The 23,762-nt window shown below is 43.6% G+C and overlaps 1 protein-coding gene and 1 long non-coding RNA gene across 4 annotated transcripts in view; one reads left to right on the top strand and one right to left on the bottom strand.

Moving 5' to 3' along the window:
* CFAP65 (cilia and flagella associated protein 65) overlaps positions 1–4,240 on the top strand; it is a 43,030-nt gene extending 38,790 nt beyond the window's left edge. For both annotated transcript variants that reach the window (XM_081201413.1, XM_081201412.1), the window contains 3 exons: positions 1,361–1,651; positions 2,728–2,865; positions 3,904–4,240. In XM_081201413.1, the coding sequence (XP_081057539.1) occupies positions 1,361–1,651; positions 2,728–2,865; positions 3,904–4,030 (556 nt within the window). In that variant the 3' untranslated portion in view covers positions 4,031–4,240. The remainder of the gene's footprint in view (positions 1–1,360; positions 1,652–2,727; positions 2,866–3,903) is intronic.
* Positions 1–14,581, bottom strand: LOC308591193. Of its 2 annotated transcripts, XR_014010045.1 has the most exons (7): positions 14,180–14,581; positions 10,361–10,478; positions 8,879–9,022; positions 6,669–6,723; positions 5,470–5,536; positions 1,938–2,000; positions 1–519 (listed from the first exon to the last, which is right to left on the bottom strand). It is a non-coding gene; the product is annotated as an uncharacterized lncRNA (long non-coding RNA). The 2 variants fall into 2 exon arrangements; XR_014010046.1 differs by lacking the exons at positions 10,361–10,478; positions 14,180–14,581 and adding an exon at positions 10,232–10,318.
* Positions 14,582–23,762: the final 9,181 nt, after the last annotated feature.

Below are 23,762 nucleotides of genomic sequence, written 5' to 3'. Positions count from 1 at the left end.
GACCCCTCAACCAGAATCCTGCTGCTCAAAGGCAGAATATGCTTTCATAACAGTCTGCTCAGATGCATAGAATTGCAAGGCTAGGCGTTTGCATTTGTCACATTTGCCTTCTCTTCCTCCAAGGTGGTCAGCAATAGTGTACAGGCGTTATCACACTGTGTCCTCACAGTAATCCTATGAGGTGGGGAAAGGCCATAGGGAATGGGTGTGGCAGGGTACATGCTTGGCATGCAAAAGGTCCCAAGTTCAATTCATGGCTTCTCCCGGAAGGGCTGGGGAAAGACTCCTGTCTGCAACTCTGGAGAGCTGTTGCAAGTCAATGTAGTCAATAATGAGCCACATGGGTTCTGGATGAGGCAGATTCCTATGCTCTTGCATGAATTAGGCTGAGACTTGGCATTATCCAAGGCAATGGAGTGAACCTCATGACTGAATGGAGATTTGAAAGTCAGGTCGTCCTGGTCCATGTCCACTTCACTGTAGTGACTAAGTAACATGAAGGTAAATTAGTTCAAATTCCTGCAGGAAAGGGAAGATTTAATCAATTGTGGACATAGGGTGATTATTATTATTATTATTTAATTTGTATACTGCCCTTCACCCAAAGATCTCAGGGTGGATCTCAGGAAAAATACAAAATACATAAAACAAAGACAAACCAATAACCTCCCTCCCACAAACACATTAAAAAAGCCATCAAGTGTTAATGAGCCAAGCGCCTGGTTGAATAATAATAATAATAATAATAATAATAATAATAATAATAATAATTTATTATTTATACCCCGCCCATCTGGCTGGGCCTCCCCAGCCACTCTGGGTGGCTTCCAAAAGAATATTAAAATACTATAATACATCAAAGAGAAATGTTGAAGAGAAATGTTTTTGCCTGGTGCCAAAAGGTGAAGGGACCAGGCAAGCCTCACTAAGGAGAGCATTCCACAAATGGGGAGCCACCACAAAAAAGGCCCATTCTTGTGTTGCCACCCTCCAGACCTCTTATGAAGGAGGCACATGAAGAAGGGCCTCAAATGATGATCACAGGGTCGGGGTCAGTTCATATGTGGAGTGGCAGTCTTTTGAGCTTTTGCATCTTTTGCTCTGCTTTCTTGCTGATAAATTCACCATGACATCTCACTGCAGCCAATTTTACTAATTTAGTGTGATGTGGGGGAACCTATATTCAGGAAGACTTCCAATACCTTTTTCTTACACGTATCCCTTCGGATGTATACCTGGATAGTCTCAAGTGTATGCTGGCTTTTCATATTCCCAGGGTTTGGGGGCAGAGGGCAACAGTGTGACAAAGGCAGCCAGCTCTGTCTTTCACTCCAAAGTGAATTCTCTCCTGACATTCTAGGGGGCTGCTGGAGGAAAGCCAGTTCCAGGAAGCAGTGATCAGAAGCCTAGCAGAGCCCACACCCTACTTCTGCCAGTTCTGGAGTGAGGAGTCAGCCAAACAAAAGCACAGTCCAGGTGGTACCTCTACAACACCAACTTCCCCAGAGTTTAGCCCTAAGTGTAGAGCAGAAGATGAAGATGCTGGAGGAGTACAAGAGAGATCTCCTACAGAAACTTTAGAAGCTCAAGAGAGTCTAAGTGTCATTATTCGGAAGGAACAATTCCGGGAGCAGAAAGAAACCATTATCAGGTGAGCCAAATTGAGGGGGATATCTAAGTAGGGGTTCTCAGCAAAATAGCTATACTCACCAGACAATACTTAACGTAATGCGAAAGATGCACAGAACAACGGGCAGGATTCAACAACGTTTTTGAGCTAGTGTCCCAACTTAAAAAACATTTAAAAGAATATCACTCATTCCATGTCCCTGCGGCTCACCTGTGTCCTTAAAATGCTAACTCTTGCCACAATATTCCAAATTTCAAAATATTGCAAAGCAACACACTTTAGGTTATATTCTGCACTATCAAAGTACCTGTTGCTATATCATGGGATGCATTTCTCTTCCTCAACAAAAGCCAAAAGCAGCCATTCATGTCTGTGGGAGAAAGTAAAGCAGCTATAACTGGAGACATTGAAGAGGTAGTGCAAAACTTGGCCTCATCCCTGATGTTGAGCCCATCAGTATCTGAGATGGAGGGATGGTTTCTTCCCTCCACTACAGTATACTCCCTTTAGAAACCAAAGGGACAAATACATTTCTATGGGAGAAAGAAATGAGACTGCAGTCTGGCACATACTTGAGCTAGGGACAAAATTTACTCCCTTCCCTGACAGGGCTGTTGCTTTTCTTTTGCCCATAGAAGTGAGCAACCCCTGACTTCTATGGACATCTAAGAGAAAAAGTAAATACAATCCACCACAGTGATGATCCTACTACTCTGAAGTTGAGAAGGATTCCAGTGTATTAGAGAGAAGCAATGAATCTGTGCCTAAGCTTCAGCCTAGAACCTCTCTTACATTTACTAGCCTGGTGTGTGTGTGCTGGTACTTTCTGAGTCCCATCATAGACATTCAGTTCTATATATGGATTCATCTATTCATTTGTCCTGTCTGTGAACACACCCTTTCAATAAAACTGGTTTAGCTTTTTTTCATTTAGGCCAGTGTGCCTTTGGTTTGTTAGAACTTTGCCAACTTGTCAGCTATGCTATTAAAAAGGTAGCGAGTAGGGTGGGCACTATTCTGTAGTACCATTCTGTAAGCATGCTTGGAAACACCAACTTCCCTGGACAGGGAGAACTGAAATGCTCTTTTCTCTAAAGGTTGCCAGCGTTTTCAAATCTGACTGAGATGGTGCTGGAAAACACCATCAGAAACGTTCTGGTGGAGGCCAGTCGTGGGGAGGTAGTGCTGACAGCACGACCCAGAATCATTGCACTCCCTACTGTTTTCTCCCAAAAGTGAGTAACGGGGTATGGAATAATAATAATAATAATAATAATAATAATAATAATAATAATAATAAATTTTTCATTTTTGTATGAGCCTAGAACAAAAGGATAGAAGAACTTGGTTGATGCCTATTTAGTAACTATGAAAGCTTAGTAGCAGAGGGTCATTTATGTCCTTGTGGTTGGAATGTTCGTCCCTCTTTTCTTTTGTATGCTATTGGTTTCCTTTTTTGATTGTCTCACCTTGTGGTGTGATTGGCCTGCTCAATGGCCACGGAATGGAAGCACAAAAGATGAGGAAAATGGGTATATGGTTGAAGTTAAAGGAGATGGTGAATAAAGGGAAAGAAGGCTTGGGGGAGGAAGAGGTGTAGTGTGGTGAGTGCTGTGGCCTCAGGTGCAATTTTGAGAGGGGTCTACGCAAACAGACGACCCCACAGTAGGCTCCTTCCTTGGCTGTGGTGCTTGTCCAGGGGAGGAGAGGAAGTGAGTGAGCAGTAGCACTGCCACCCACCCTCCTTGGCCGTGGCACTCCTTGTGCCCAGCGGCAGCAGCTCTGCTGGTGGGTTACTTCTGACCCGGCAGCAGAAAGCAGAAGTGTTGGTGGCAATGCTGCCACCCACCCTCCTTGGTTGTGAGGCGCTTTACATCTGGCTGCAGTAGCAGACATGACCCGGTGGCAGAGGGCATGAGGAGAGTGCGCAGCAGCTTCCCTGGCACTGCCAGCATACACTCCGCCGCTGGCCGGAGGAGAATAGTAAGAGGTAAAAGCAGTAAGGAATCCACTAAGGTTAAGTTAAGCCTGGAGAGGGGTGCATCCGTCAGAATAGAAGGTTCTCATGGTACCTGCTGCTACACAAGGAAATCAAGCAATATGGTATGAGAGGTGTGCCATTGGGATCCTGTTAGGTGGTATCTTCCCAAGGTCTCTAGCAAAGAACATGCCCAGCCATGCTCTTTTAAAGTCAGAAACTGGACCTGGGGCTTTAGAATACTTTCTTTAGTATTATGAAGTTGTAAAAACTGAAATGGAGCTTTTTATTTCAGAACTATCAGTCCCATTGCTCCAATGCACAAACCGTCTCTGCTCCACCCCACCACAGCACCACTGACCTGTGCCTCCAGAGAGAACAAGGACTCTGAAGGGCAGCGGCACGTCATCTTGCCCCCCTAGGGGCTTGAAGAACTCTGGTATCACACAAGTCTGGTATTTGCATCTGGCTAGTCCCTGTAGGAGCCATGGTGCCACTGGAAAGCTGCTTTCTTGGAGGCGGGTCAAAGGAGAAGTGACTTGCAAAGAAACCTATGTGACCCTACCCTATTCAATAACAGCACGGGATCTTTATCATGCAGCCTTCAAAATACAACTCTGGTTTGCACCAAAGCAGAAGTGGTTCCACTTGTGCCATGCGTGTGAGAGATTATTTTTTCAAATTAAGATGACTTTGTTTTCATCTTGGCAAGCCTCTTGTATTGTAAGTGTTCAACTTTCCCTCCACCAAGGGGCAGTGCAGTCTAGTTTGTCAGCGCTCCAGCCTCCGCAGAGGACAGCACAGGGTGCACTTTTCCTTGCTGCTACGATTCCTGAATAATGAAATCTGGCAACCAGATATGCAAGCCACAAAGCCTTTCTGAACACTAGGAACCAAAATTAAAATAATGCAAACTTGACGGAAAGCCAACTGGGGTGGCCTGAGCCTCAGCATGCAGCTGTTTAAAAACAGGCTGTTTATGGAGAGACTCTTCATTATGTCATTCCTTTTTAGTTTCCAGGAGCTAGAGGTCTGCAAACCTTGAAGGTTGTTTTTTTTTTTTTAAGGCTAGATCACCACACAAACATTTTCAGAATGCTATACATTATCGGGCTTGGGCCACTGAGCTCTGTAACAGCAGCGTGTTGCAGTTTCTAAACATCACCAAATATACTCTCCTAGCAGCTTGATTTGCATCTTTCAAAGATCTCTTTTGAGTGTCCTGTTTTTGAATTTGCAGAGGTATCTATCCAAAATGTATTCTAACTGTAAGACAAAATTGTTAGCATAACCTCAACACACATAAGCATCTATGAAAACTGGAACAAAGAATTTGAAGTGTGAGAGGTAGCATGATCCAGTGTTCTCTGTTAAGCAGCAACCAGCCAGCAGACTGACAATAAACCAACGGGTACGCCATTTCACTGCAATGTCTTGTGTGCAAAAGCTTTACCTCATTATAGAATTATAAACTTTTCTGTGGACAGTAGTCTTGCCTTATCTCTTTAGGTTAATGTCATGACTATCATCCTTGATCAACATCCCCCTCCCTTTTTTTGACATTGCTGAATTGCCATTGTGCCTAACCCATCCATTTGCCAGAGCTGCTTTGTTAATTTTTAGCAAAGATTTTAACTTATTTCACCATCTCCTCTCAAGGACCTGGCCCCAATCATTGGGGTATGTGAGGTGGTCTAAATTCAGAATTTATTGAGAAAAGCAACCCCCCCCCCCAATTTCCAAACATGCAATTTTAGGAGGAAGATATGGGTATGAACAGGGCACATGCAAAGGTTTCTCCAAGGTTGGTGAGAGCAAAAAAATTAAATGAAACGTGACAGGGCATGATGTACAGACATACCTTCAGGATGACAAATTCCATGCAACCAAATATTGTGCTTCTGTTTCTGGAGCAGAGGCTCCTGCGACTAAAACATCATGAGAAGAGTACTGAAAACAGTGGCTTTATTCAAACAGCAGTTTAGTTCAACAATAAACACTTTTGTTCCCTCCACACTGTCAGTACTCAAGTAGCTACTTCGGCAATATCTTCAACAACTCTCGCCATCACAGACTTCTCATGCCACCTTAGAAGGGGGACTTAACACCTGAGCCCATAAGCCTTTTAAAAACAAAGTATTTGTACTGCAGCTAATTTATTTCAGAAAGACTTAATTGGCTTTAATTTGGCATATATAGGGCTGCTCTTTTTTCCTGGGTATCATTACCTATCTGCAAACCAGGGCAACAGCTCTATTAGCTACTTGGTAGTATTTAGGTGTCAAATGGAGACAGCCTAGGAAGAATCTCAAGAGAAAGAAAGCACAGGGGCAGCTATCTATCGTGGCTGGATTGGAAACACTTAGAGAGGATGCAGCCCAAGCAGCCGTGTCCATGCTGCTTAGCAGCCTGGGAACAGCAGTATCTTCCCTGGGTGATGGCTGAAGCTTGGTGGGAAAGGTGGGCAGGGGTTGGTGCACTGCATGGAGAGCAGCCATGGGTTGCATACACGTGAGCTGGAATATGGTCTGATGTGATTAAATTATTGGGGAGGCTGGCTGCTCGAGGCCTCGCTGTTATTAGTAAAGCACTTCTGCTCTGTTCTTTAGCCTGCACATTGCTTCTCTTTTCTGTGAGCTGTTTTAGCTAGCTGCCTTGAGAGGGAGACTAACTAAACCCAAGAGAGAGCCCCAGAGCCAAGCTATGCCATAGCTTCATTATGTGATGGCAAGCAGCACCATGCTAGGCCCTAGAAAGGAAGCTGAGCATGGAGCCTCCAAGCTGCGGAGCTTCAGGGCCAAACGAACATGACAATAATTGTGTGAATGCAATTACTGTGCACTTCCCCCTCCTTATGTAAATAGCAGTCACAGTCTGAGGATCCTGTGAGATGTGGAGAGCAGTTTAACACTTTGCCTTCCTGCCACATTCCTGGTCCCAAAAATGCCTTTCTGAAGCTGCTATTTGCATTTCAAGTGTAGAAACATCTCTCTCACTCTCTCTCTCTCTTTTGTTTTTAAGCCTGGGTCAGCAGCAAGGAAGCTGAAGAGTTAAACTCACCCCTCTCTCCCCACATGGTCCCATGGTCAAGCTTCTACCTGGCTGATGTACATAACTGAAAAGAAAAGTGTACATTAATTGTAGTCATGTAATTAACATCTAGTTGGAAGTCAAGCTTAGCCCTGTGACTGTCTTGCTTGCTCCCTTGCAGGATCACAAAAATAAACCAACTCAAGTTTGAACCACAAAGTGCTGTTCTATTGTAACAGCATAATGCTGAATAAGAAACAAATAAGTGCTTTATGCAGCCAGGATCTGGTGCCTTGCCAGCAATCTAGCTTCCTGGAATTGCTACTGGAATTGCTGTTTGCCATGAGATAGTTTCTCGGGGAGAAAAAAAACCCTCGCCCAATCTGGGGGAAAAGGGTATTAGCTAGACACCAACCTTTGCTCCTGTGCCTTTAACATAAGTTTGAACAGATGTTGGTTGTGAAAATTATTGCCTTTCTACCTTGACAAGCTGCTTCTACACATCACACATCAAGCAACAGTTAAAAAGCACAAGAGCAGGCCAGGTTGAATATGTTTGTATTTGGTCAACTGGCAACCCCACAAGCCATGATGCAATCACTGTAGGCAATCCGACTCCCAGCCTTAACTATCCTACCTTATTCACTCCTCCCCCCCTCCGGGAAAACACACCTTTCTTAGTTTGTCTATTATCTCCCCACCCACTGCAACACTGCTTTTCGTTCTCATTTGCCCTTTAGTATCCCCTAGACACCCAAGCTTCATTCATTTTTTATTCTCTATTCTAAAGAGCATTAGTGGCTCTTCATTGTTGAAATAATTGTGACTAGAGATACAAAAACACAGAATTATAAAAATACTTCTGTTCAAATGTACTGAGAGGGGAAACAACTTGCTCATTTGTATGAACCATGTTTCATATGTTTCCGAGCACAATTCAAAGTGTTGGTGCTGACCTTTAAAGCCCTAAACAACCTTGGTCCTGTATACCTGAAGGAGCATCTCCACCCCCAACATTCAGCCCAGACACTGACATCCAGCGCTGAGGTCCTTCTGGCAGTTCCCTCATTGCGAGAAGTGAGGTTACAGGGAACCAGACAGAGGGCCTTCTCGGTAGTGGCGCCCACCCTGTGGAACACCCTCCCTTCAGATGTGAAGGAAATAAGCAGTTATCCTATCTTTAAAAGACATCTGAAGGCAGCCCTGTTTAGGGAAGTTTTTAATATTTAATGCTGTACTGTTTTTAACACTTGATTGGGAGCCGTCCAGAGTGGCTGGGGAAACTCAGCCAGATAGGTGGGGTATAAATTATTATTACCACAGGCCTGTAAACAGAGCAATCCAGTGCATGTCTACTCAGAAGTAAGTCCCTCTGAGTTCAATGGAACTTGCTCTCAGGTAAGTGTGTATAGGATCATAGCCTAAATGTGTAAAGGTTTATCAGTACACAAATTATCTCCTGATAAATTGATTCTGGATATATGGTTAAAGAATCAAGATTATGAGCATGAGGTTTTAAATATGTATTATGTAGAAGAGATAAAACACCATGATAAAAATTTAATGTTTTAGGATTCACAGAGTCTAATTGTTAGTTCCATTCTGCTTTGTCTTGTACAAAATTTATGTAATGGGGAACAATGACAGGAACATGCACTGATACAAAGACAAACCCCTATTTGCTTTTGTTTTCTACTCTCTTCTACTATTAAAAGACTAACAATGTAAAGAAATTTTGGAAGATTATGGTCTAATATCCTGTGAATTGCTATATAAAAGGGTGTGAAATCTCTTCATAGCTCCAAAAGAAGATGGATTTTGCATCTATCTCAGATGCAGGGCTGGATTGTGACCTGCATAATTTCAGTCTCTAGTTTATATTGTGCAATCTGGATTCCAGCTTGCAAAAAAAATGTTGCAGCTTTTGTAGGATCATAATTCACAAAATGTGGGAGCGTGTTGAGAAAGAAAAAGATTAACCAACATATATGGAGCATCTTTCATAACTTCATGCAACAACTTTGAATGTATCTAACATATGAGGTGAGGTGAGGTGTTTAGCCAACAATCTTCCACTGTTTTCATACACTTCCTAAAATGTACAGTAATTTAGTTCATTTTAACTGTTGCTTTCACATAGTGCACATTCCTGTTTGGTTTTCCATCAGTGGTTATGCCCACCAGAAGTCCAGACCCTTTGCACAATTGAATATCCTTCCCCCCCCCCTCCCCATACATACTGTTTCTCAAAGAGTAGCCTTTTGTCCATCGTTGGTCCTCTTGTTAAAGGGGTGTGTACAGACATCCAGGTTTTTTTGGCAAATCACCCCACCCTGGAGCGTTTTGATTGTGGAACACAGTTGTCCTTCCTTCACACTGAGGCTCTGCAACAGGGAAAACCGGTTTTACCAGTACACAGTATTCTTGTTGCTGGCAAATCTCCTACCCTCACTCTATAAGCAATATTTTTTTATTAATTGAAGTGTGTTCTTGCGTAATCGTCATGGGCACATGTGCCTATGACATCACTTATCACAATCAACCCCCCAAGCAATTGTAATGAATTTTAAAGGGTTAGATCCTCATTCCTGGTTTCAGTGGAAAATGACTATCCCTATTCCCTGGTGCCCTGCTGGTTCCCCAGATTCAAAACCCATCTTTTCCCCTCTACACTGGAACCCCCCCTTTTGTTTAAAGCAGTGATGGCCAAACTTTGCCCTCCAGCTGTTTGGGGACTACAACTCCCATCATCCCTAGCTAACAGGAGCAGTGGTCAGGGATGATGGGAATTGTAGTCCCAAAACAGCTGTTTGACCATCACTGGTTTAAAGGAACAAACATTTATAATCAGCAGGGCTATAGTTCTTGCTACAGGACCCATTCGAACAGATACACAAAGTTAACTGGCAGAGAGCATCATGAAGAATGTTGGTCCTTTAAGAAGATAATTCCACACTCAATGACTGAACATGCATGAAGCCCAGATCCTTCTTGGTCAAGTTGCTGCCCAGCCAGAGACCCTCTATTTTCTAACACATAGTAGCATCATTTAACCAGTTAGGGTCACTGATTAATGTCCTGCTTCCTGAATTATACTGTGTGTGGATTCTGATCTGAATTATAACTGGTGCTATCCCACTGTCATTCTTGATGCAAGTGACATGTTTTAAAATGATATCCACATCAATACATATGTGTTATATATAAAAGAATTATCTTCATTTAAAAAAAACACCTTAAAAATAAAAGCAAGACTATGAATTGAAATAAATATTAACAATGAATGGGACAAGACCACCTGGTGAATTTTGACATTAGATGGACAACACACGCCTATTTCATTTTACCATAAAATGTCTTGCCAAATCTTTGTCCGAGGTCAGAATGCTAAAAATCAATGATGATATCCATGTCTTATGAGGATACTGCCATCTTGGATATCATTCTGCATGTACAGTACAGCTACTGCACATTTCTATCTAAGCTGACAACTCAGGCACAAAGACGTATTTGAGAGGCAAATTTCACCAGGAGCAGCTCTTTCCAGTACCACCAGGTACAAGCAGGGGATACAACAGTTGTGCATTTTCCACCTGACAGCCTTTGGGGGGGGGGTCTTTGGGCCAGGTGTGATCCTCAGACCTGTTAAACATTTAACACCTGCTGTATCTCTCCATTGTTGTTCTGAAAAAGAGAAAGAACAAAAGCAGTGGATGGATCACCTGTTGGCAGGCTGTTCTTTGCAGGCTTACGATGATGATGATGCTTTCCTTCAGGCAACTGGTGCATAAGGGTCCAGTTTTGTTGGCTAGGACAGGGTGTCATTCTATGGCATCCTTGCTATAAGTGTGTGGGGGGGGGAATGGGGAAGAACATCAGTAAGACAAGATGGAACATCATACTGGAGAATGCCTGGGTTGCTTTAATAAATGTTTTGAGAACATGGTACGTCCCCTGGTATATAACAAAAAAACAGGTAAATTGTTGGGGAAAGGAAAATGCTTTTAAGGCCATTAGAATGTCCTGTGTTGTTCATGACACTTCCAACAAAATGCAATGCAGTGGCCGCTGGCTGGTTCCTTAAGGAAAACAAGGCCCTGTCTTCTGTTAGCCCACCTGCCTATCTTTTTACTTAGAACCATTCCAGAGGGTGACACTGACTGCCCGTGTTGTCCTTGAAGAACTCAGCAGGGAGAAAGAAGGGGACAAAACAAGAATTAGTTGGCTCTGCTTACCATTGTCTCTTGTTCCACCTACTGTTTGGGCTCACTGCCTTCCGCCCCAGTAGTTCTACTGTAACAAAATAAACCAGAGCTTTCCAAACTGTGGCGCAACACATTAGTGTGTCAGCTGCAGTGTGTAGTAGTGTCATGCAAATGCCCCCCACGCTCTTATAAGGTAGTTTAACCTCCGGTTTGCAAGTAAAACTGAGTTACTGTGTCACAAAATGATGCATGTCTAAAAAGTGTGTCACCAACATGGAATGCTTAGAAAGCTCTGAAGTAAATGATCACCTTTCTGTCTATCATTTGAAAATAAGGGATTTATAAGAAACCGTGACATATAGTTTTATGCAGATGTCTTATATTGAATTTATGGCTCAATTTATGTTTTGTATAATTATGTAGAAAAGAAACACCCACCTGGATTTCTACTGATACTGGTCCCACCAGTGCTGCTGGTGTTACTGCACACATTATATTGCAAGCACAAATTGAGTCCCCTCAAAAGTGAAACTAACATGCCACTTAAGACAAGAAAATTGAGTGAGAATGTCTCTGAAATATGTAGGGAAAAACACATTGTATGGTGTTAGGTATGTCACTAATCTCTTTGTCCTTAAGATTTCCAGCTGCAAAATGGGAGAAAGAGTAATATCACACATTCGTCTTGAAATCAAAGTAACATTGTAAAGCATTGTCCACCCTGTAAGTGTTATCTAAGTAAGAAAAACCACACAGTGTCAAGTCATCTTGGAAAAAGGGCAAAATTCAGTGAAAAATTAACCTCTTTGAATACCTACCAATCTTTTTCACACACACCCCCAATTGCTTTCCTTCTTCTACTTTCCTTCTTATACTTACAGCCTACAGGCACTTCTGGCTGTCACACATACACTACAATAACAACCAAGAATCTTGTGGCATCTGAAAGAATAACAAATTATGACATAAGCTTTTCATGGACATCAGATGCACCTACACTCTGCTATAGTGATCATAAAGTCTACAACAAAGGCTGCGCCCTTCTGTTTTATGGGACTGCTGGCACATGGAAATTTCAGTTTCATTTCTGACAGGCTACTCTAAATGATGTACAAGTCCACTCCAACCGTACAATTTCATTGCTGCCATAGCATACAAGGGGAGAACTAGGCATTATGCAAAACACAGGAATGCCTCTTAAGGCCAGAGGTCCCATGTCCATTGCCCCACGATGTGGATCAAGGTGTGTGTGAATGCACAGTATGATGGTATCATTACTAAATATTACAGGGGAAAGGAACTCCAGATGTGGCAGCTGTTTTGGGCAGCCGTTCTGTGCTTTGGATAAATTCTAGTTTTGCCTGGAGAGACTCCATTCAATGTGGGTTCTTGGGATGCAGAGCCCCTAGCAACATTGACTGCAGGCTGCCTTAGAGTCCTAGGGCCTTAATTACCAACACTGTTTTAGGGCAGGGGTCAGCAACCTAAGGCCCATGGGCCGGAAGCGTCCTGTAGAGATCATTTGACCAGCCCCTGAGCTGCCCCTGAACTGAGCTGGCTGCTCATGTGCTGCGCTAAACCGGCGCAGCACTTCGCTTCCACGGCACCGAAAATCGCATCGACGCAGACGCTGAAAAACGCATCTTGCAGGCGCATATGCCGAAAATTGTGGGGGTGCACGCTCATTCACAGGCACGCAATCCAGCCCACAGAGGGATCTCCATGGGACCAATCCGGCTCAGGCAAGATAAACCTTGCTGACCCCTGTTTTAGGGGGTAGTGTTTTTTTTTAAGCTAAAATACTGTTTCATTAGATGACATCCATTAACTCAGTTTGGGAGTATAGTTTAATCCCTGCAATATGGAACCAGAAATGCATTCCCAGAACAGGCAATGCACACACTAGCTTTAATGTTTCCTTTCAGTCACACAAAGCTGCCTTAACTACTAGAACGCAACACTCTTTTCCAAGTCCCTGGCTCAGATACCTAACAGAAATCTCATTCTCATGGCCTTTTTGGTTTCCATAGAGAGAACTCTGTCCCACTGACTTCAGCGGTGGCTCTGCCAATGCTGATGTTGTTTACAGAAGACCAAGGGGAGAGGGGTCCCAAGGAGAGAAGACTTTTGTCCAAGCGGAATGACTGTAGATGTGTAGTACAGGTTCAAGTCCACTCAGCATGAAATCACTGGGTAGACCTTCAGGAAGTACACCTCTCACCTTGGTGCCCAATATGTAAAATAGGAGGAATATACCATAGCAAAATGAAAACTGTAAAAAGCACTTTAATATAATTAAAGGGACTAGGCAAACGATTAATAGAAAGACTGAATCCTGTTCTCCAGCAGAAGCCCAAGCATACAGTCACCTCCCAAGCTCCAGTACATTGTGTGCAGTTCATTTGCTCGGCCGTCTCCAAACTGTGCGTAACGTACGCGTGTGTGTGCGTGTTTAAACACCACGCTGAGTTACATTCAGTTTGTGACTTTCTCCAGCCTCTCACTCCTCAATAGTGCACTCAAGGTACTCTTCCCACTTAGGCCTGATTTGAATTTGCTGGCCTCTGCCTGGCACAAATGGGCAGCCTAGCTTCCCTCTGGTTTGCCTTCCAGTGCCAGCGGTGTGACAAAGGGAACTCTACACAGCCTCCTCTCCTGTTCTCCCTCCCAAACCTGCACATTCAAGCCCGATTCTCCTTGGCACCTGCCAATCCCCTTGCACCTGAACCAGGATGTGGACGTTTTACACGTCCCTCCCTCGGCCATGCCCATCCCCTCCTTCCTCCCTTCTCCTCCTGTGTTCCCAGCAGTGCCATACACCTGCCCGGGACTGCGCTCCCTCCCTCCCCCCTCCCCCCGCTGCCCGCCCTGGGGCAGCGAAGTGAGAGAGGCAGGTGGGCGGAAAGCGACAGCTGGTGTTGTTCCAGGGAAGGTTTAATGAGCATTGCCTTCCTTCCCTCCCCCTCTCTGCTCTTTGTGCAGCGAGTTGCCCGGGCTGCTGGCTCTAATCAACCCCATTAGCAAGGGCTCTGGTGCTAATCTGGGGGGCTCCTGATGCCCCCCTCTCCCCCCACCCCGCATGCCTGGCTTGCCTTCCTGCCCTGCTGTGTCAATATTTGCCCTGAGCAAATGCAGAGCCCATGACAGGTGTGCAGGGGAGACGGCACTCTCCTGGTGACAACCCAGCCCTCGGGCTCCTCCATGCAGCCCCCCACGCCCTGGCCCCCCTTGCTGCCTGCCAAGCCAGAGCTATTTTTATCAGGCCTATAAAAGCCACCGCAGGGCCAGCATCACCCTCATTTTCCACTTGCTCGGCTGGGAAGGTGAGTCCCTCACCTGGAGCTGCCAACGTGTCACTGGAGCCAGGTGAGATGTTCCCAAGCTATTGCTCAGCAATGCCGTGGGGGGGGGATGGGCGCTGGGAAGAGGAGACTGGCGGCTGGAGGCTGCCCCAGGGGGGGGGTTGTTATGGGGGGCTCAACACCCCAAATGCACAGGGGCTTCTGCTGTGCCCCAAGACCATCCCTGGTACTTGGGGAAGGGGGTGGGAGAGAAAAGGGAACCTGCTGGGGTGCCTGAGTCAGCACTGCACTTCTCTGCCTTCGATAGTTTTGCCAACAAGAGAGAATTTAAGCACATGCAGCTTCTCCCATCAGGGTGGGAAGAAAAGTTAAGCTTGGCAAAATTCTCCCTTCTGTCATTATTTTTAATTGCTTACAGCAACGTGGCTACCCAGTGTGATTCATGAGTCAGAAGAAACGGAATCTGGAATTTCCCTTCTCCAGACAGCATTCGGTCCTACATTGTACTGTTGTAAAACAGTTGGCTATTTATTAAAAGCAAAGAAAACCTATCCCCCACTAAATCCGAGGGTTTAGTTCTGCCAGACATGACCCCCGCCTCTCCTTTTCTTTTATTCGTTTATTATTAAGTATTTTTTACTCCTGCCCCTATTTTTCTTTTATTTTACCATTCCCTTCCACCATCCCATTTCCTTTCCTTTCCTTTCCTTTCCTTTCCTTTTCCTTTTCCTTTTCCTTTTCCTTTTCCTTTTCCTTTTCCTTTTCCTTTCCCTTTCCCTCTTAGAGCCTCTTTTTCTTCCACAGATACCTTGGAGTTCCCTTCCAGGTGATGCTCTGACTGGAATCCCATGTGGCGGCTGGGGCATATTTTGTGGCAGAATGACATGGCAGGAATGGGCTCCTTCACACATCTCCAGTAGCCTGTCCCCAGGCGATTGCTGTGCTTGCCTCGCGTCGAGCCCCACGCACAAGACCTGGCGTGAATGTTTTGTTCGTTCGGCTCGCGTTAGGCAGGTCCAGCCTATCTGCAAACACATGGCATGCCTGCGCAGTGGAAATGGGTGACATGCATGTAGCATGCGCTGTGTGCTCATGGGGCATCATGTGCATCCTTAGAGCCTTGTACACCTGTGCCCTCCTATTGCTTCAACACCCAGCCTCTGCATCAAGTAAGCTATGCTTGGCAATACAGCCTGTCCAGGAAAACAGCCATAGACAGCCTAGGCAACTTCATAAAAGGCTTGGCTTGGCCACCACAAGCCTTTTTCTGAGCATGGCTATAATGGGATATTTTGAAGTGAGTTGTCAGCCATCTTTGTCTTGCATTACACAGCAGCTATGCTTGGGAAAAGGTTTTATTGAAGGCTGCCAGCACTTGGAGGAATCATATGTTCAGAAAGACAACGCAATTTACAAAGGACACCTGTAACATTGCTGCCCATTTTGTCCTCTAACTACTTTATCGACCAACTGAATTTTGCCACTCTTGTTACCTTCTTTTATTGCCTTTGACCTCCCACTAATTGCAAGTCCCATTAGGCTCATTTTGCAGAAAGAAACTGATGCGGAAACTAAACAGTTTGCCCTCCAATCCCAAAGGGATTCTGTGGCAAAACTAGGATTTTAATTTGGCTTTTAAGGGTATTTCCACTGCGCCCATCATTCCCAATGCTAGTTCATCCACATACTCCTGTCCTCGATTATGAGCACTTTGGGTTGGATCTTCTTGGCTGCCTATTTTAGCTGCTTTGTCATATATATAGAAAAAATTATCATCACCCAGATACTGTGTTCTTTAGCCTTGTTGTAGTAAAAAAAAGAATTGCTTTCCATACAGTAATGGGGGGAGGAAACAGAGTGGAATGAAGATGAACACATATGAGTTTTCCTCCTTTCACCAAAACAGATTCGGGGGGGGGCGCTACTGAAAGAGGGTGCTTGTGTGAGGTTCAAAGAGCAGTCACCAGTCCTTATGTATGGATACAGAATCAAATTTACTTCTGCCTTCCAGTTGGGAAATCTCCAGCAACAGTTCCTCTGGAAACCCTAGATACAGGAGCACGGATGCATCTCCTCCATATTTACCTGAAAGTTCGGAAGTTACAAGAGAGAAAGAGAGAGAAAGAATTGCAGGGTGGGCTAGGAAGTGTTCTTCTTAGTCCCCAGTAACTTTATCTTTCACATCAGTCCTTGCTACCTCAAGCAGAAACTGGAGAGGAGATTTGCATCCGGGAAGGGAGAGCCAACACAACCTAGCTTCAGTTTTGAATAAAAATTACCTGTGAGCCAGCTATTTTGGGAATAGCCAGGGTGCAGCAATAAATTTGCTTATCACCAAGGATGAGAAAAGATAACCAAAGAGGGCAACAATTCTTATGTGGTCTATGTAAGAAAAGTGCTGCTACTGCTATGGTAAAAAATGAGGGAGAGTGACTCCAGTAAGGACTCCAAATGAGTTTTAGGAATCACATTTTGAACTTGACTAACCAAATCTGCAATCCTATGCACACTAACCTAGGACAAGGACCAAGTCCCATTGAATTTAATGTGTCTTATATCTGAGTATACATGACATAGATTGTACCATAAATCTGTTGAATTAAGGGACCTTACTATGAACAATCATAGCTGCCCATGAATTGTGCACTTTCCAGATGCTCTCCTTGAATCCCAGCTATTTAAATGAATAAGCAAGTACTGTACTGTATTTGTTTAGCTGCATTAACATTTTAACTTTTCACCAACCAAAAGTAGATAACAATGGTTCATTAACCCTAATTTCCATCTTGGATATTTTGTTTTAGTTTCAGACATAATTCAACTCTAAACAATAGGTACCCTGCAGCAAAAATCATACTTTAGAAATCAACCAATTTTTTGTATATATTAAGACATCTTCATGTGGACAAATTTGCATTTACAAAAGGTTTGCTTTCCCCCAAAGCCCTTTTTTTCAAACACGTAAACAAGATAACTATCAGTTTCAAATGCACCAATAAGCAATTTTTGACTATAGAACACACATGAATATTTTAGCAATCACAACCATGTGAATTACTCAGCTTTGACAGAACTTCTTCAAAAGAAGATTGCCAATCTTTACCCGGCAGGGCTTTTCTGCTTTTGAACCGCTAGGTAACAAACAGAAATTCAGCAAAGTGATGCTTTTCCCAGCATCAAATAATGGGGAAAGTTTCCTCTGCCTGGTAAGAAAAATTTTTCACCAGCCCCAGTAACTGTGCTTTTAAGATAACTTGACGTGCAGATGTTAGTCAGTTATACTATTTTCCCTCAATGCAATGAAAAGCCTCATTTGCTGGTTTCTCCCTATCAAGCTGCTGTTACAGACACAGAAGCTGGCCAAGTAGTTTCTTTCTGGTGAGTGTGTTTGTACTTCGGAGATTTAATATGTATGATCCAACTGGCAGAACTCCTTATAAAATCATATTTACTGGCTATCGGATTTGGTTCACTGGTCACAATGCAGGCCCACAGGATATTTGCCCTATGGTATCCACACTGTATAGTAGGGTTGCCAGCATTCTCGACTGGAGATAGTGCTTAAAACTTTGCCTCATTACACCAAGAGAAGATACAACAACCACACAGCCTTCTCTGTTCTTTCACAAATCCCTTCACCTATCCACTTTCCTGTCTACTATTCTGTGGCCAGCAGGAACCATAAATTAAACTCAAAACCAGCAAGGAAGGGGTGTAAGAGGAAGAACAGGTTGGAAAGCACAGAAGTTGCAGACGACTCAGGACCTTGCTGCAGCCTTCCTCAATCTGTTGCCCTCCAGTTGTTTTGGAACACAACTCCTATCAGTCCCAGCCAGCATGGCCATAATCATAGTCCAAAACATCTGGAAGGCAACATGATTGGGTGCCTTATACCAATTAATAGTACAGACATTATACCTCACAATGAGTTTGGAACCTTACTCGAGAGCATTCATAGACCTTTACTCTGTACTTCTATTTAATCTACATATTAAAATGACATGTTGTCAAGAACATAAGAAGGCCAGGCCAAAGGTCCTGCTGGATCAGGCCAAAGGTCTATCTAGCCCAGCATCATGTTATCACAGTGGCCTATAGAAATCCACAAGCAAGACCTGAACACAACAGCACCTTCCCATATACGGTAATTCCCAGCAATAATATTCAGAGAGTGTTAGAAAATCAGATATATAATCTAATTGCCAAACGGCACCTTAAATATAGGTTGTGGTCACCACAATGGAATGTCTAGGCATGTGTTTGGGGGATTTTTTGTAGTGGGGTTTATTATTATTATTCATTTCATTTCTACACTGCTTTATATTTTAAAAAAACAAATCTCAAAGTGGTTTACAACACATTACAACATCAAACCAAACAATCCAGAATAAAACAAATTCAAGCTTCAAGGAAAATATTGCAGATCCTTCTCTAAGTGACATTTTCCTTCCCCCAACTGCCAATCTGGCATCCAGAGATCTCCACGTGGTCGCAGTTGGACCTGTACTAGTTGCAAAATGTACCTAGTGCCTGACTAATTTCTAACACTGATTCAGAGACATACTGCCACAACAAATGGATGTAGAAATATAGCCATCCTCCATGAATTTGTCCAATACTCTCTTAAAGCCATTCAAGTTTGTGGCCATCACTACTACATCCCGAGGCAGCGGAATCTATTGTTTTACAACATGCTGTGTGAAGAAGTACTTTCCTTTGTTCAGAATTTTCCAGCATTAGAGGGTGCACCTCCACAGGCACATACCTCCATGTGGTGGGAGTGCCCCAAAATCCAACTATTCTGGACAACAGCCATACGAGAAATATGTAAAATAACTAAGCAAGTATTAGACATCACCCCAGAATTGGCCCTACTTAAACGTCTTCCAAGGCAGCAATGCCCACTTACACCGCAAAGAACTCATAACCCACCTACTTTCAGCAGCCAGAAACACCATAACCAGACACTGGAGAGACCTGTCAGGAGTAAGCATGGACCAATGGTACCAAATTGTATGGGAAACAGCCCTACTAGAAAAATTAACCAATAAACTGAAATGGGGGCAAACAGAAGAAGACTCCTTTATCAGAAGAAGCTCCCCTTTATCACAGCCCAACAAGACAATGACAGTAATCCACCAACAGCATACAAATCAATATGGCTAATCTGATCCAAAACACCCAGTCACCCCACTCACACACGAAAACAAAGATCACCACAGCCAATCACAAACAAACAACCACACCCTAGGCCAACCCCAACCTCTCTCACCACCAAAAGAACACAAGTGAACAGCAGAGAACCTGCACGAGCAACGCTGACACCAAACCCTACAAACATTAAGCAAAATAGAAACATCACCACCCCACCCCACCCCCACCCCCACCCATCTTCCTCCCTCCACCCCTTTTTCCCCTAATGTCTCAACAAATGAAACTGATTTGTGAAAATGTTACATGGAAAAAATACGAGAGACATCACACATACTTCTGTACATCAAGAAAATCTTTATAAATAAATAAATAAGCATTTTCCAGCATTCAGCTTAGATAAAATGGCCCTGATTTTGATTTCTAGTATTACGAGGCAGAAAGACTTCTCCTTCATTAAGAGGAAAATTACCACAAAGTACAGCATGAACACCATGGTAACAGTTCTGCAGTTAAGACAGCAAAAACACCACTTACATATGTATCAACATTTACATGTTAATGGGTACCACTTAAATGAGACACCCCCCTTTCAAACTCATGGGTTAGATGAAAATCACCATCTGTATAATTAAACCTTCTCAGGAAGTTCATTCACCCCATTCAAGCAAAACATTTTCTCCTTCCCCAGAAATGGCAGTGAGTCAGAGCTCAACAGGTGGGTATTAGAAAATAGCAGTTACAATACTATTCAGAAAAAGAAGCAAAAAGAAATAAAAAGCTGTTGGTCACTTCAAATATGCTAATAGCAAAGCCCCCAATACAGTCTGAACAAAATGATAAACAGCCCACGTGTGTGTGTGTGTGTGTGTGTGTGTGTGTGTGTGTTAAAAACACTCATCTGAAAAGGTTGCTCCAAGAACCTAAGTGTTTTGAGCTAGTCTCCATTTGTTGAAACAAACTGATATTTGAAAGCCAGGTCCCCTAGGCATCATACAAAGAGTGTCTCCTTAGAAGGTAGTCCCACTGAGTTCAACGGGGCTTACTCCCTGGTAAGGACTGTAATCTCAAACAGCACTGCTATCTGTTTAGCCCACCAGTTTAAAACTGTCTTGACAAGTTTATTTATTTATGGCAATATTTTTCCTAGCTATGCAAATCTGTGTCCTCTTTTTTGGTGATATATAAGCGGCCACCTTGTAGACAGACCAACACATTTAAGCTCTCTCTCTCACTTGAACCATGTATGGTTTTAACTGCTTAAGAGAACACAAATCTGCTTCTTCACAAATGGGATGCCATCTGTTTTTTATGGAAGGAGACTGTGCTTTTAATTGCTATTTGGCAGGTAGGGGCCCAATAGGCAAGCCCTTTTCATTTATTTATTTTTTGCATGGAAATGAAATTATGATGACAGCTGTACTTCTATTACGCTGTAACTGCAAAGGGCATAGAATTTTGGTTCCTAACATGGTGGCAACCATATGCACAGATCAGGGCTGCTCCCTTCAGATCAGTTCCTCTTTTCTCCTCAATCTGTCAGATGCATTCTAGGAGGCCTCCCTCCTAGCAGTGGCGTAGCGTAGGGGGTGCAGGGGGGGCCGGCCGCACCGGGCGCAACATCTGGGGGTTAGGGTTAGGGGGCGCAAATCCACGGGTTAGGGGGCGCAAATTACTTGCCTTGCCCCGGGTGCTGACAACCCACGCTACGCCACTGCCTCCTAGTAAATTGGAAATGCTTCAAGCTTTAATTTATTTTAGGGTTGCCATGTTTCAAAAAGTAAAAACCAGGACACCCTGAAAACTACACCACCCTTCATTTACATAGATTTTATTTAAACACAACTATATTCAGATGCAAGCTGCACTCACTGGCATTCTTATTATTCCCACATTGCCTTTTGTTTTCTTATGCACTGATGTCATTTCACAAATCTCAACCAAAGTCCATCCTGTTAACTTTATTAATTTTTCTGCCTATAATTCCAAGAATCCAAATATCATTCTTGAGGATTTTTCCTTGCATTTCATCCCTGAAAGCATTCTGAAAGTATTTATTTTTTAACTGTTTCATGATATTCCCCTGCCCACCAGTGACTTTTTAATAATGAAAGTGTGATAGATAAGAGTGAGATCCTGTTATGCTGCTGTTTCTCCCTTAAATAAAACTGGTTAATTTCATGCTCCAAGGGAAATGCATAATATTTAGTTAAACAGCTTGAAATCAGGTGATGATTTCACACCACTGTCACCTACTAATGTTTCCATTAAAAGCACAAAAACAGGAACTACTTTTTTCCAAGTTGGCAACCCTGTCTCTAAAGTGAAAGTTCCAAAAAATGATGCAGAAGTGACCCGAGGGAGGGAGTTCCTTAAGAAAGAAAGAATACAGCTAGATTCATAAACTAGAGGAGTGCATAGCCTCCAAATAATCTTTTAAACTATCAAATAGTTTTTCAAAAGGTATTTGTGTGTGTGATGTCACCTGTCACAGATTATCAACAACATACCTAAAATAGCTGTGACACCCCTAAAATGTGGTTGTGACTAGCACAACTACATTTCACATTACGCATAAACCAATGGGAACCAGTGTGCATTTATTATATGCACAAACACAGAAGTTGATAAGAAAGGCCTTCATGAAAGGCTGCCTTTTATTCTAGAATGTCATAGAGTTTTATGGAAAAGCAGGGTATATACATTAACATTACACAATCTCTGACTGTTATTTCAGAGCACTGCAGCTCCATTACATTTCATCGAACAGAATTCCAGATTTGCAGTGTCTTTTAAGAGAGAGCGAGAGAGAGGCTATCTTTGCTCTCACTTTGTTCATTGGTTTCATTGCAGCATAAAAGACAGAGCAAAAAGACTTGACATGAAGTGACATTTAGCCCAGAAGAAGGAAGGTCACAACCAAGTCATATGGAGAGAGGTAGGTAGGGCTGCCGAAGTCCCAAAGAAATATGTTGCTCTTTTATTTCTGCACTTTATGCTGTCCCTTGTTTTAGTTGCCACAGTTCCTCATGAGGAAAGGTTTTGCTTTTTAACCTGGATATAATAGAATTGAAGTCAGGTGTGGTGCCAACATGTCATCCTTGCACAACAGCTGGGACTCTAGTGCCGGCCCTTCCCAGCCCTTAAAAATAAGCCCACCTAGTCAAATTCAGTACGTCTCTTCAAGGTACAGGAAGTGCTGGCATGGGCTGGACTCTGCAGCAGTGCACCCAACTTTTCAGACTTTTGATCTGTATCTTGGGTCAGGGTAAAAAGCCTGCCCGGACAGGGAATGGGAGGGTAGTGGTAAGATCCCGCTTGTCAGGATAAGGCACCAGGATGTGGTAGCTAGGAGTTAACTGCAGCATGCTTTGTGGATGCATCCCTGAGCAAACAGAAAGCAGGGGTGCAAATATAGCTGCAGGTAGTCCTTCATAGGGCAGCAAGATACAAATTAAGAAAAGGCTTGTGTGTTTAACAGGTCTTCTTGACACACACACACACACACACACACACACACACACACACACACACACACAAATTGTTTAGCAGATGCAGCTTGCCATGCAGGGGTGATGAAATTCCCTCTAGCGGTCCCACCCACTCCAGTACCTCTCTGGGCAGTCATCTCTTCTGCCCCTGTAGAGCAAGCCTGATTTGGACATGGTAAGACTGATACTGTGGGGGTCTATGTGACACAAAAAAATCAAACATGTTTCATTTTATGTCTGCAAGTCAGAGGCACTCTCCATGGGCATAGCCAGGATTTATTTTAGGGCAGGCTTTATGTTGGGAGGGGGCAGAACCAAGTTATCTGAGACTCAGTTGGTCAGTTAAGTGTTTTTATTTATTTACTTGATTTGGGGGTGGGGGGCAGCTACCCCTCAGCCCCTCCCCGGCTATGCACATGACATTCTCCCATATCAGTCTCTACAACAGCAGCAGGCGCCACAACCTTCCAACACCCCAAAAGCTCATTCCACCATTGTCTCCCAAGACAGACAGATGCCAGCAATCAGTCAGTCAGTTATGAGTCCATGGTGTCTGGAAGCAGCTGGAGAGAGACAGTTGGAGTTTATAGTGCAGGGCTGGGCTGTGGAAACCCTAGAGAAGGTTTTGGCTGCTATAGAATTTCTTTCCTGTTAACTGCATGGTGTGATATGTGTGCTCATAAGACTCCAGGGCAAGAAGCTTTAGTGATTGATATCTTTTCAATTCCTAGCAGGTCACCTTAACCCCAGCTAGCCAAGGACTGCAGCCAGGACTCCTAGGCTCCAACCTACAAGAGATGAGACAATAGTTTGGGAGACAAGGAGAGGCTGCAGGAATGCATCATGTTGGGGGTCAACCAAACTAAATATGTTGTTTGTTGAGTAGTCCACTTAATGCACCTTTGACAACTGGTCTCATATTAATGTATTTGTGAGGAGTTGGGTGGCAGGAGAGAGACTAAGGATCTAGATCAG

Source organism: Podarcis bocagei (assembly GCF_964188305.1).
Source record: "Podarcis bocagei genome assembly, chromosome: 1".
Classification (NCBI taxonomy): Eukaryota; Metazoa; Chordata; class Lepidosauria; order Squamata; family Lacertidae; genus Podarcis; species Podarcis bocagei.
Note: the sequence above shows the minus strand (reverse complement) of the source record. Positions and strands in the feature narration are given on the sequence as shown.